Source organism: Pseudoliparis swirei, chromosome 7, assembly GCF_029220125.1.
Source record: "Pseudoliparis swirei isolate HS2019 ecotype Mariana Trench chromosome 7, NWPU_hadal_v1, whole genome shotgun sequence".
Classification (NCBI taxonomy): domain Eukaryota; kingdom Metazoa; phylum Chordata; class Actinopteri; order Perciformes; family Liparidae; genus Pseudoliparis; species Pseudoliparis swirei.
In genome coordinates, this window is record NC_079394.1 from 9590185 (window position 1) to 9604449 (window position 14265).

At 42.3% G+C, this 14265-nt stretch overlaps 1 protein-coding gene across 2 annotated transcripts; it reads right to left on the reverse strand.

Annotated features, from left to right (window-relative positions):
* Positions 1-3645: 3645 nt before the first annotated feature.
* Positions 3646-13323, reverse strand: tbx1 (T-box transcription factor 1). Of its 2 annotated transcripts, none has more exons than XM_056420010.1 (8): positions 12780-13323; positions 11176-11515; positions 8958-9059; positions 8281-8452; positions 7182-7337; positions 6073-6140; positions 5437-5537; positions 3646-4735 (listed from the first exon to the last, which is right to left on the reverse strand). In XM_056420010.1, exons 1-8 carry the CDS (start codon positions 12961-12963, stop codon positions 4356-4358), a joined length of 1503 nt encoding a protein of 500 aa, XP_056275985.1. In that variant the 5' UTR covers positions 12964-13323; the 3' UTR covers positions 3646-4355. The 2 variants fall into 2 exon arrangements, with proteins under 2 accessions (XP_056275985.1, XP_056275984.1); XM_056420009.1 differs by having other exon boundaries at positions 3646-4738; positions 12780-13321.
* Positions 13324-14265: the final 942 nt, after the last annotated feature.

The following is a 14265-nucleotide window of genomic DNA, read 5'->3' on the forward strand; positions in this document are numbered from 1 at the left end:
TGGCTTTTTTTATTATTAATAAATGTCCCCAGATATGGCAGCAGGCCGGGAGGCGAGGCTCCGCAGCATGATATGTACACGGAGGCGAAGAGAAGCAAGCGAGACCCCGGACGGCGGGCCCGTCGCAGCAGATGTTCCAGATTACATTACATTACATTACATGTCATTTAGCAGACGCTTTTATCCAAAGCGACTTACAATAAGTGCATTTCAACCTAGAGTACAAACTAAGAACAACAGATGCAGCGAAGTGTCAAATGATGCCTCGGGTCGCATTATCATCTATCCGCTGCCTCCTCATACTTCACTGGCAAGTCCTTGGCACCGTTTCTCTCGGAGCCCGAGACATATGGGCACATGGATGTAAGTCGCGGGCGCTTTTCCTCGGCGTTAAATGATGGATACATTGAAATATTTAGCTTGAATATGGCCTTGGCCTGTTGAAAGCATGCCAGAGCCCATTAAGGTGCATGTGTAGAAATGTAATCTGGAAAATATTTGCCTTAAGAGGCATATCATGTTGACAATAGATGATATGGAGGTGCAATTCATTGCACATCCTCCAGCGGGTGCAGTTTCCAGTTTCTCTGATGGCCATTTTGAAAAGAGTCCCAACACTTCCTTATGTTTGCACAGATTTATAAAATGTTATCTCGGACTATTAAACCATATCTTTTAAAAGTAGTAGCTTAATTTAGGTGCACATGACTACAAATCCCCTGTGTTCCTTATGTGTGTGGCTCTTACTTTCAGATGATACCTTCCAACTGTATAGTGCAGGGTTAGAAAATGCGAGCGGCCTCAGGCTTGTCAAGTCTCCTCAGACTGATGCATACTACACCAGGGAGACCGTTTATTAGGAGGGAAACGTATGAGGAACATGTTCATTGCTGGATAGGGATTGGTACAAAGTTGGACAATTGTTAATAGTGCAGGTGGTGAAAGAAAAGGAGAAGGCTGTGTCTGTATTGCAGTGTTGAGGTTTTCTCAAGCACTATACAGCTGCACATACACATCTGAGATGCTTAAATATACTCAGGTAAAGTATTTTACACTTCAATTCACAGGCAAATATTGTAATTTAATTAGTTTTTTAAAAGCCTGCAGTATAGGTTAAGATTTCACTTGCAAAACGAGTTTATAAAATGTGATGCATTGTTTAGATTAAACTACCCAACAAGTAGAAATTAGGTCATCCTTGAAAAACTGAGACTGAAAAGCCACTCAAGGACTCCGAGATAATAATACACATATATATATATATATATATATATATATATACACTACCGTTCAAAAGTTTGGGGTCATCCATACAATTTTGTGTCTTCCATGAAAACTCACTTTTATTTATCAAATGAATTGAAAATTGAATAGAAAATATAGTCAAGACATTGACAAGGTTAGAAATAATGATTAATATTTGAAGTATTAATTTTGTTCTTCAAACTTCAAGCTCAAAGGAAGGCCAGTTGTATAGCTTATATCACCAGCATAACTGTTTTCAGCTGTGCTAACATAATTGCACAAGGGTTTTCTAATCAGACATTAGTCTTCTAAGGCGATTAGCAAACACAATGTACCATTAGAACACTGGAGTGATAGTTGATGGAAATGGGCCTCTATACACCTATGGAGATATTTCATTAGAAACCAGACACTTCCACCTAGAATAGTCATTTACCACATTAACAATGTAGAGAGTGTATTTTTGATTAATGTTATCTTTATTGAAAAAACAGTGCTTTTCTTTGAAAAATAAAGACATTTCTAAGTGACCCCAAACTTTTGAACGGTAGTGTATATATATATATATATATATAATATCACTGACAGATCATTCATACGGAATACTTACTTTTGATACATCAAGTTGATTTTTGCAGAGAGTAACACATTGAAAAGTGTTTTGCCCTTTTAGCGAGATATCTTTTGACCAAAGAGTATGGGGATTGTGGGGTCCATGATAATGTGTGGATCAGAAAGAAACACAATTAAATGACCTAAATACTATATCGATGGCATAGTTTCTCCCTGTTGTTCTTGACTAAACTACGACGTGCATCAGCAGTCTCACTGATGTTTCCCCCTGTCCTGTGAAACCTATAATTAGTCCGCTTATCGCCTTCTGACCCTTCCCCAAACCACGCCCCCTTCGGCGCGGGGATAAACCCCGGATCGTCTCTTGGTGTTTCTCGGCTTCCGTCGGGCTGCTCCTCCGCACCTGCAGGCCGGCGTCGGTCCCCAGCAGGCGGCTTCCTGGCCAGACTAAACAAGGGTCGGAAGCACCGCATGCAGTGGACTGGAGGCACTTTGTTTGGACAATTTAAAAAAAACATGTATATTTATAGATTCATGATTTGGCTTTATTGTGACGCGACGTGAGCAAAACTGTGTGATAGCCTGTTGTAGATATAATAGAAAACCAATCGTCATAGTCTACATACTATATAATTAGCATAAAGGAAATACATACACTATTTCAATCCCTCTGAATTTTTATTTAAATTGACGCACATTAATTGGTTATAGTGAAATTGACACACTGTCGTTATTTATATTGTTTCATTAGTTAAGTAGCTATAGCTTTCAGACTATCCTAAAAAGTAATTTTTAAGACGTGGTTGCAGCTTCATAATACAATTCCGTTGTAAAGTAAATGCTTTAGTCATTGCCCAAACAAACAACAACAATGCGACCAATTAGTCTGTGTTTAAATGAGTGGAAACATTATTTAACCTTTGACACCTTTACAAGCCATTAAACAGTCAGAGGTCAGGCGCCCCCAGGCATCCTTTTCCCTGCTTTCCACTCTGGCAGCTGGGTTCAAGTAGAAAAAAATACATTATTGAAATGAATCATTAGGTACGTTTCCCTTTGTATGTGACAGGCACAAATCCCAAAGCAGACCCCCCCCCCCCCCCCCCCCCAAAAAAAGAGATTAACCTTGACAACAAAGCATTCCTCATAGGACTTCAAAAAGGAAATGGAATTGGCGGCACATAGATTGTGACGTTCTTAAAATATCACCCAACTGTCCCAATACAAATGATCAATGATAACCTTTTGTGCAGAGGAAATGTGTCTCTTTCTGTCTTTTTTCAGTTTTTATCACATGAAGTTCTTATCTTGATTTTTTTTTAAAAACAATTTCAGAAAAAATCATTTTGAACAAAATTATTTGCACAATATATTACATGGCCCACTCCTTTTTCTTTCTTTTTTTTACTGGGAGTTTGTTTTAAGTCTTCCAGTTCCCCAGTTTGAATAACCTCTTACTAAATATTTGTATTAATTAATCCGTGGAAGTTGTGAAGTTGCACTCTGTAATGTGACCACAGATACTTCGAATGACTTTATCAACACCAAGAGGGAAATGTGTTTAGAAATAGGAACTATGGTCAAGGAGAGAAGTTCTGGTGTATATTATTTCTTCATAGAACCAGGTGTAGATTTCTTCATGTGAACTATGCAGTCTGATGTTTAGACCGCCTCCACGGCCCGACTTCACGACTGCAGCAGCAACACACCCCTCAACCCAATTCAACGGTCACAGACAATATGCTGTGAGATCTGCTTTCTTTTTCAACCCTCCCTCTTCAGCAGTGCGACACCAGACGGAGCTTTGAATGGAAGTTCTGCTCAAAGACAATTTCTTTGTTTAATGAATTACAAGAATTTAATGTTTATTTTACAGATACAGAACAGTCATTCTGCTTCATTTCTTTACTTTGAATTGCTGCAAGTCAGTGCCGTGGTACAAGCTTCTCAGAGCGGCTCGAGATGTTCAGAACGTTTCAAAAAAATCGAATCTTGTTTTCTTTTTTTTTCTCAAACAAAAACATTTGGGTGTGTTCGACACCCCCTCTGATGAGCTCAACATGCAAACATCTCATCTACCTCGAAGGTCGATGGACTATATTACATATGGCTTTCTTTCTTTTTTTTAAGCAATTAAAAACAAGGCAAATCAAAAAAAGTGCATCCAACACAAAAAATAGAATTAATTTCCAGTCTGTGATCAAAGGTATTGTCTGTGTTCAGGAGACGTCCCTCCTGCCTCCTCTGTTTGCTGGCTCAATGTCTGCACCGCTCAGGTGAGAGGTGCCCTGCGTGGAACTATTGCCATTTGGGTTCAAAGGTCAAAGTAGACCTCTTCAAGGACTCAGAGCAGGTGCCCCTGCTTCACGCAAAGTCGCATTTCCTTTAAATAAATACGGCAGGGTTTATCCAGCCGAGTTCAGCCCGTGAACACACCCCGCAGGTTGCGTAAGCCGTCAACAGACAGGGCTGTGTTGCCTTTCCTGCCCGTTTCCATTCCAACAGTGAGCGCCGTTAGCCCCGGTGGACAGCGGTCATTATCTGGGCCCGTAGTCATAGTTAGAGGGGCCACTGGTGGCTGAGTACATATTGGCTGTGGCCGGGTTCATGTGGTGGTGGTACGTGTGTCCTCTGAGGCCGGGTAACGGATAGGGTGATGGCCTGGTCTTGGCTCCCAGGTAGTGTTCGTAGGTGGTGGGGTACTTGTAAGGGTGGTGGTGCAGGGTGTCCGGGGGTAAACCATGGGGGTCCGAGCGAAGGTCGTGGGGAGGACTGGGTCGGCCACTGGTGAGTGAGACGCCGTGAAGGCCTCCTGGGACGGGCAGGGCGGGGCTGAGGACGCGGGACATCAGTTGGTGAGCCGAGTCGCCGTGTATGGGCGTGCCGCTGGGGTCTCGCTCGTATTCCCGTCTACTGTCTTCTGTGCAGGAAGAGACATGAGAACATTTAGGGGTAGACAATATTTAGCTGATGTATATTTTCCAAAACAGCATGTGTGTTCAGTTCTGTTCTCCACACTGACTGCTCATACTCATACCCATGTGTTTGGGTTAGCCAGTAACAATGTGCACTATTTGCAGTGATATATTATAAATTCTCATTCATGAGCATTATTTATTATATTATTTGCAAGCAGAAAGCAGTGTTTACATCACTGCTAAAAGTCTGAAGTGAACCCCAGATTAGTGTAAATATGAATATCTGTTATTGTTAAAAATATTGATGCAATAAAAGTATGCTTTTCACTCAAAATGTTGCTCAATACATTGCCAATAAAAAGCTTCCAACAAAACAGTTATAAAATTCCTTCAGGTGAATTAAAAGAGAAAGCCAATATGAGACTCAAAGGGATTATTAATAACTAATGAAGAAAAACATCAAAATCAAGCTGTTGTCAGTCATGTAATAACATAACAATCTATATTAAGTCAGCAGTGGATGACATTGACTGGCTGGTATTTCATCTTTAATTAAAAATATTGGCTTAAAGCTCCACTTTGGATCAATTTAAAAGAAATTGAAAAATGTGCCAACAATTTACATGCAAATATTTCCTCTGAAGGCTGAATAAGTTAATGTGACTATGTGTTAAGAAATGAAACAGAGTATGCTGCGGACCTTTTTCTGTGCCGTTCTGCTGAGGAGGAGATGACATTGGGTTTCTTGTTCTGGCGAAGGCACTCATTATTGGCAGAGAGCCTGGCCTGTGATTCCTGGGCCTGGAGCAGGGAGAATAGATTCAGTTACACACTCATTTAATGAACCTCAAATGCACAGTTTCTGTCTTGCATATTACAATGATGAATGCACATAGTAAGACTTAACACTGTTGCATGTAATGAGCATTTGCACATTGACAGGCAGCCGAGTTAATACAAAAAGTCCCATAAACTTCAGTTTAATGGCTTCAGTTATATAGTGCGCTGCAGAAATAAATACAGTTGTTTGCAGAGCTGGATGAGCAGTATATGGAATACGTCATTGCCCTGAGCATCGAGTACCAGATGGGTGAGGTTTACGCTATTGTTACAATTACGAGTGTCTGGTAATTTGTCAGTGACAGGAAAGCATGGCCAATAGACGTTCAAACAATATCAGTCATCTTTTGACTTCATTGTGTTTTCCATGAGGCCCTCTCCACCCATCTGGCACCTGAGCTAACGCAAACATGCAAATCTATCTAGCAAATGCTCTCCGGATGTGTTGATCATTTTTACATCAAGTGGAAACGACTGTTTGAGTGTAAATGCTCACCAGTCCTCTGGATCACAGTCCCTGAAGCCCTTTGCGAAGGGATTGCTGGCTATCTTCAGCTGTGTGATCTGAAATCCAGAACACATCATCAAATAACATTTCCATTTCCTCGAGGCATTGCTTTTTAATCACATTTAAACACACTGCAGATTTTATTAAACGTCTGCTGCTAAGTGGGACATTATGACATCATGACGTTCATTCAGTGTTATTTAAAAACCCACCTGAATTCATTTAACAATTAATACAACACTTAGTGTACTTTTAATTTTGTAACTCTTATGGAACATTTAAAGCTGCATAGCGTTTAATTGGTAAATTACAGACACAGCAGCTCTAAGTATTTATAATTTAAAAGCTATATTTATTATCGTTATTTTACAACATTTCAAATTTAAATTCAGCTCTAATTTATGCAATTTTAACCTCCATTGAGCCAGGTGATGAAGGCCACACATAACCCACTGACTGTAGCCATCGGGCCGAACATCTTAAAATAATGTATGTAAGATTTGACATCAAATAGAACATATTTGTAGTTATTTATATGTCCCACCACCGTGCGGCCATGGGAATATTGCATCACAACGACGCGGCGACTCGTCCGCACTTTAACCGAATTGTATCGGAACGATTCACTCGTTCCAAGTCGTCCTGAATACCAGCAGAATGAACAGACCATTTAAACAGAGTGCGCGCCGGATGGAGAGCCGAGCACGAGACGCACATTATGCGCGCAGCAGAGGCAAAACACGCGCACAAATAACAACGAGCAATGGAAGAGATAGCGCTACTTAACTTGATTAATTTGTTAAAAAATATATCACACAAGGTAACGAGGCAAGCACATATTAGACTATTTTTTAAATAATAATATTTATTTATTTCATATTTATATAAGTTAAAATTACTTTTTTTAGGCCGATATTAATTATATTATGGCAATATTTGTTTATTATAGTACCACATAAAGCTTATAGAAACAAATCTTATTTATGTTACATCCTAGATGCAGTTAGTTTCTACACACACACGCACACACACGCACACACACACGCACACACACACACACACGCACACACACACACATGCACGCGAAGGCTTCTTACCCGGTGGTTCTGGTACGCTGTGACCGCTGTGAAGCGGGTTTCCTCAAAAACAAAGGTCTTGTAATTCTCCTCTGCATACTTCTCGCTATCCTTGCGGGGGTCCACATAAACCACATGGAACCGGGGCTGGTAGCGGTGCATGGAGTTCAGAATGATCTGTAAACACCAGAGGATTCATCAGCACTCACTGAAGGACTTAAGGCTCTATTAGACTATTTTCCACTTAAGCGTTTTATCATTGGCTTGTGATAAACATGAATACGTTATAATAATTTATAATATAACTCCAAACGATAGTTTAAACCAATTATTGAACATTATCTTATTTATTAAATATTAAAATGGTGTCAACCACGTCCAACATCCACGTAATTTGTGAATAGAATTAAGCAGTTTGGTAAATGACTTGCATGCTTGTATATGTTTATGCAGAAATGTGATAAAAAATATGTCAATATGACATTTATCATAAAATCTAAAAAGCCACTTGCAGCACAATTATTATTTAAAAGCACATCATCTCCATTTACCCACATTTCATCCAACAGAAGCTCGGCTTCACACTTTTTTTCTCGAAGATCTCCCGTTTTTGTTCTCATTTCACAACTAATGCAATGATTGCCTGCGACAGACACATCCAGACAGAGGGCAAGATCAAGCGGGAAGGGCTGCACAATGTTTCCAGTGGTGAAATGTTCCACTTCCTCGCTGTTGTTCTTGGAGTAAAGCCTAATGCGCGGGGCCATTTTTGTGGGTTGAAAAGAAGGCTATCGGCAACATCCGACCAGTGGTGGAAATATCAAAGTTTATGTCAAATCACTTGCATCGGTCAAATGAATGCGACTTCTATTGTCAATCCTCCTGTATTCATATTTCTGTTGGGACCTATTGTCTCTAAATGATGAGTTTAAAGTGAATGCACGTCACCGCTTTACAGGGTTTTGTTTTTACCCCTGAAGGTATCCAAGCGTGCGCTCTGACGACGGTGCTAAGCAATGCTGCTCTTATTATTGCATCGCTGTATATTATATCATTAGTCATTGTATATGCCTCTATTATAATAATCTGTTTCTTTTCTTTTCCATGCACGTGTACTCACATGGCCGTTGTCGTCCAGCAGGTTGTTGGTGAGTTTGAGTTTATCGAAGGAGACGATCTGCTTCATCCACTGGGCGCCTTTGGCCGGAGAGTCCGGGTGGTAGTGCACCCTGCCCGGCGTGGCGGGGTCAGCTTTACCGGCCACCAGCCACGACGAGCTGTGGAAGGCATACCTGAGGGGAAAGCAAGTCCATTAGACTCAAGGTTCCGGTTGTCCGATTGTATTTACTTTAATAATAGTCGCCTCTAGTCTATACTCGCGCATACAACATGCGCATGCACGTGTTGACACGAGATACACAGGTATTACAATAGGCCTCGTGACAGTGAATGTGTCTCTAATCATTGGAGACACATTCACTGTCACATTTATTATTATGTTGACATTAGAGTCTAATGTCAACATAATAGTCAGCAACATATTTTGAGCATTAATTTAAGACGTAGAATATATATATATATATATATACACATATATACATATATACACACATATATATATATATACAAACACTTATACATACACACATATATATGACAGATGCATTCGTACATTTATGCATCGAATTATAGGCGTCTATTATTGCATGAATGTTTTTTTCTTTTTCTTTTGAATTTAAAGGTGTCCTGTGTTAGTCACGGTCCTGTAGCTGTCTGAACATTAATTAAAACAGTTACCTGTAACGTTTGTCGTCTACGGGCAGGAAGTCCATCAGGAGCATGTAGTCTGACATGGGGTCCATCCCAAATATTTTCACTTGGAAAGTCGGAAACATTCTCCTGGTTAAGACAAAACAAACAAACACCAGGAGACTGTTAAACCCATCGGCTTTTAATGGTTGCTCTATCGCTGCTTGCATGTTCTCTCTCCCTGTGTGTGTGTGTGTGTGTGTGTGCGTGTGTAAAATTAATTAGAGGATACAACAAATGATTTAGCCAAAGTATTAAGAAAATCATCATGTGTGCACATGTACAAGCTGCTCCAGGCCGACAGAGCTGCATGTGTCGCGCGCTCGAGGCTACAAAGACCCGCACAGAGTTGGACACTACGTGGTTCCGTAGTGGAACCCTCCCTCCTCGTCTGGAAGGAGCTGTGTGTCTGTTGCCTTATAGCTCCGCTTTTATTACTTATTTCAAGAAGCCTTAACTTCTCTTGTGCTGTGTTGACGACGTCTAGACCTACGAAGGCCTACACACACGTAGAGCCTCGACCTGTCGTGGTCATACTTACACGCGCGTGCAGATGGGCGTTATTTGGGAAGGCGATGTGTGGCACTATGAAGTCGAGTTTGGCATTTTAACTTTTGATCAGGGAGGAAAATATATATCCTGAGTCGTATTTGTATGAGAGAGAGAACAAAAATACAACAGGAGACATGTTGAGGTAATGACCTCTATTCCTTATTGATCACTTCTCTGCTTCAGCCCAAGACGTTTGGATTCGGCCCAAGACGTTTGGATTTAGTTCAATCCAAATGTCCAGATCGATATCCCCAAGAACGTCGGTTGGAAGTTGAGTGATATGCCAAGTCAGTGAAAGGGATCTTAAAACCAATGCTCAATTACCGTCAGTGTTGTGGCTGGTGAGGCTGAAGGAGCTCCTAAAGTGCTCTGCTAGGGATCTCCTTTCTCCTGTCAGACAGCGCGGAGCGAAGGGGGGGGGGACACTCTCGCTTTCACGATTAAATACATTGTCTCGTGCCTCGATGTACTACTTTAATACAGAAGAAGCCTGCAGGAGACGTTTGGAGACGTTTGGAGACGCCATCGCGTTTACTGGTCGCGCAGGACATTCTACTCAATAGTGTAACGTTCCGGTTATCCACAAGGGTCAGAGGTCAAAGATAGGAATATTGCAGGCGACATAATCATGTATACGTTCAGATACAAAAATAAGCAAAGTAAGTAAATTAAATTACAAGGCCAAAATGGATGTCTTTAAGTGTATGTGTTCCATTTGTTTTTAATATTTAATAGTTTTAATTATTAACCCAATCAAAAATATTTGAGGGTATTCGTTAAATTTGTGTATCGTAAATTGATGTTCGTGAGACTGAAGAGGATATAGGGAGGGGAGCAGACACTCCTTGTGGAAATAAGTGTAGACACGTGTGTAGGTGTACAGGAGCTGAGCTCTGCTCGCACGCGCACACACCCGCGTCGGTAAGAGGCTTCCATGTTCGTATAACCGGCTGAGGGACACAGTTATTCTTATTGGGTCTCCAGTTTACAGCTGATAACACACTCAACACGGCATGCACACACACACAGACAGACACACACGCCTCATGCTGGACCTCGTCTGTAACATGCAGTAGCAGTACTGCACTGCTCACCTGCAGCTTATTATTAAATATAATAAAGCCAAACTGACCGAAGAATATGCATCGATGTTAATTTTTTTATTTCATCCGGTGTATAAATACTCATATGGTTTTATGTGCAAGGAGCCAGATGAGGATGTATGTCAAGTGGTGTAATGTAATACAGTGTTACCAGTCTGGAGCCCAACAGCAATACCAGAAAAAGCAATAACAAAAAAATAACAGCAATAAGTAATGAGGAAAAAAATATTTCTTAATGAACTCCACAAGAAGAAAAAAAAGTCCTAAATAAATATGTTTTAAGAAAAATCCGTTATCTTAATTTTGAGGTGTATTTGCAATGTCTTATCTATTTTTAAATGAATCACACACACACTAAATATTGCGTCTGGCATCAGCAGCTTAAATGCAAAACAAATCAAAACAACTTTACACTTTATATACAAAAGCGTTTATATCGAGTTATATTGAATGTGTATATATTTTAACATAAAGCAACTGTGCTGTATTTTGTGTATCCGGTCTACCCGAATGTGCAAAATAATGTATGCAACCGTACATCACGTGCTCACCTGCCGGCCTTGGTCACGATCATCTCCGTGCCCAGCTGGTTAAACTCGTCCCATAACGCTTTCATCTCCAGCTGCACATTAATGTTGGCCACTTTGGGGTTCTTCTTCACGATGGTTTTGCCGTTCGGCGTGGAGTTGGCGGACGACGAGGAGCAGTTGGGAGTCCCGCCGTCGCTCGACGGGGCCTGGCCCGGGTTAGACCCGGGGTAGTTGTAGTTGTGCTGCGCGGCCGGGCAGGGCTCGAAGTGGGACTCGTGTTGGCTGTAGGGGTCCCCGGGGGACGGGGAGAGGTGGTAGCCCCCCGCCGTGTTGAGGCTGGTCAGGCTGCTCGTCGTGAAGGCTGCAACATCGCAAAAATGGGACAGCTGCGTCAGCCACGGACTGGATATAGCTGAAATCATCCCAAAAAAGTGGATTTACTCAAATGCCGTGCGCTTCAAGTCGGTTAAAACACAGACGGTAAACACGGGCGCGGGACTCGGGGATCTCCAGACTCGGTCACGCACAAATGCCCCCCTTTCGGTTAAAAAAAGTTCCGTCTCGGCTGCTCAATAATCCCCGCGGGTGGATCCACTGCCAGCATGCTACATGGAGTCTGATCTAAACAAAAACAGCGGAGGTCCAAACAGGGGGGGGACGGGGGGACGACGAAATGTGTCCAAAGAGCGCGACGCTCGCGCTGAACTCCTTACACACACGAGCTTCGAGTGGGTGTGAATAAGTTGCTCTGTGTTTGGATCGCTTGCGCTGTGCGCGGCCTCTGTTGTGCGCTGCGGCAGTGTGCCACACTGCAACCCGGTCTGCTCTCTTATCTGACGCAGTGGGGGCCTCCCCTTTGCGATAAAAACCGGTTCTTGTTTCTATTTAGATAAGGAGCTGCAGGTAACGCGGCTTTCCTTCTCGCCGTGGGACGAGACTGATTGACGGAGACGTGCGCCCCTTTTTAATAATGCGCTTTCCGGCACCCAGTTAACTTTTGGATAAGGGTCTCGCCCACATCGACCCCGTTAGCAAACAACAGAGGATCTGGCCGGCAGAGCGGAGTAGACACGGGTTACAAGGTAAACACACGTCGATTTGCATGAACAAACAAATAGACAGCAGCAGGTGACTGTTGCTTCCTCCTTATTGGACACATTGATCTATGGAATGGATTATACGCCCCCCCCACCCCACCCCTCGAACTGGATATTCTTATTATGGTCTGTTTCTACCATTACGTGTAAACCCTCCTCTTGGCTTCGTTTTCAATAAATGTGACCCTGTCCACGAATTAAAGTTGATTTTTTTTTTTGTACAACGCTTTGAGGTTTTGGAATGGGAAACTTTTTCCCCCCCCACTTTGCCTGCAGACGTCTCCCTGATGGTGATTATACTAGGATTGAATTTGCATACTTTTCATAGTGGGCCAACTGTGTCAGAGTGTATCTTATATATTGTAATGTTTTGCACACTTATTCCATTCATGCATTCAAAACAACGCCACATTATCATGCGGTTTTACGCATTAGTTTCCATTGTGCGTAAAAAAAATGTTTTTAAAATCAGAGACCTATAAAGCTACATGCTACTGCAGCTCTCGAGGCATCGACGAAGTGATTTACCTTCCATTTCGCGGGTGACAGTGCTGTAATGCATTTCAAATGAACTGTGGTGGCGCAGGTCTGGCTTGTCCAGGCCGGGGCTCTGCTTGTCAAACGCCGCGTTTCCTGCTTGCTCTGCAGTCGAAATCAGAGAGGCAATACTGAACGCGTTCGCCTTTGGAGAGAGAGGACCGCCGTCGTCCATAGGCGAGCGATCGAGTCGCGAAACGTCTTCCTTCCTTCTCCTTCTCCGCGTTCCAAGCGCACAGAAAGCAGCAGACGGCAGCGCACAATGGAGAGGAACATGCGCCAAATGGGGGTTTTCACATTCCACCAACCAGCGCTCGGTGGGTGCCAGAGTCTGGGCTAGACTGTTCTTATTCAAAGTATTCCCACGCGGCTGTTGTGAAGACGAGAACAAGTTCTCCGGTGCTCGGATTGAGTTGATGAGTCACTAAACACGTCCCGGTCTCAAAACATAGATCATCCTCAAAGATTAGAAGGAGAGCTTCCCTCCTTTCTCCTCCGGTTGGTGGCGGGGTGGTGTCATCTGAGTCCTGCCTTGAGGAGAAGCGAGACTGTCAAAAACGTGAGCAAGATCCACGCCTCCGCTGCACCAGCAGGAGGAAAAGGAAAAAAAGTGTCAGCGCTCTTCACTGGATGTTTTATTTCAATAAGACCTCGTGTCAGTCATTTGAATTCCACTCCAGCGTCATTGCAATGTCCGGCTTCTAAGTGTGCTACTTTTTTCTTCTTCTTCCATGGGCCCTTTACGCGTTTGCATGTTCTTGAGAGAGCCTCGAACACCAGGAGCTGCAGCGTGAGAGTTCACTCTGAAAATGTAGTTTTCTTCCAACACGGTTGGTAACAACAGAGAAATAAAAGTCATTTCACATTGAGTTTTGGGTCTGAAGACATAAATACGATTTGTTTATTTGTATTAAAGCAAATAAGAACAAAAATAAATGTAATCAAGTGAGACTTAGAGTCGATATATTAATATATTTAATGAATGATTCACTAGACATTCAGGTGGTAATAGGTTATTATTGCTAGATGTCACCTCTAGTTCAAGTTTCAAGTTTTTATTGTCACATCCCCTTTTATACAAGTATAATCGGTTCGTGAAATTCTTATGTGCAAAACACCCGACAGCAGTAGCAGACTAAAAAAAGAATAAGAATGAGAATAAACTATACAATATCCACACAAAAAAAAGAAGAAAGTATTAACAATATATATATAAAGTCGGTGAACACACACGTGGCACTCCAGACCAGAGCTGGACTTGACCTCTCCGCCTCACGCGTCCTCCATCACGTTGTTGCCTCTCAGCTTTAATGTGCAGCAGCCAAACAAGTGTTGTGTTGGAGCTACTGTGACGGCGACCGGATAGTCGAATTGACACTGCAGCCATTGCATTAGGCGGGACGGCATGCGTCTAATGAGATGAATCAGTTACGGGATTAACCCCTCTGGATATTTGTTTTGGATGTTTCTCCGTGGG

Bases quoted from the DNA above. Each gene is read 5' to 3' on its own strand.
- tbx1 (XM_056420009.1), bottom strand. From the start codon at position 12,963: ATGGACGACGGCGGTCCTCTCTCTCCAAAGGCGAACGCGTTCAGTATT. The intron at 8,453-8,957 runs GTAACTGTTTTA...CTTTCCCCTCAG, and splicing joins GTAGACGACAAACGTTACAG to GTATGCCTTCCACAGCTCGT. The intron at 6,141-7,181 runs GTAAGAAGCCTT...TCTGGATTTCAG, and splicing joins CAGCGTACCAGAACCACCGG to ATCACACAGCTGAAGATAGC.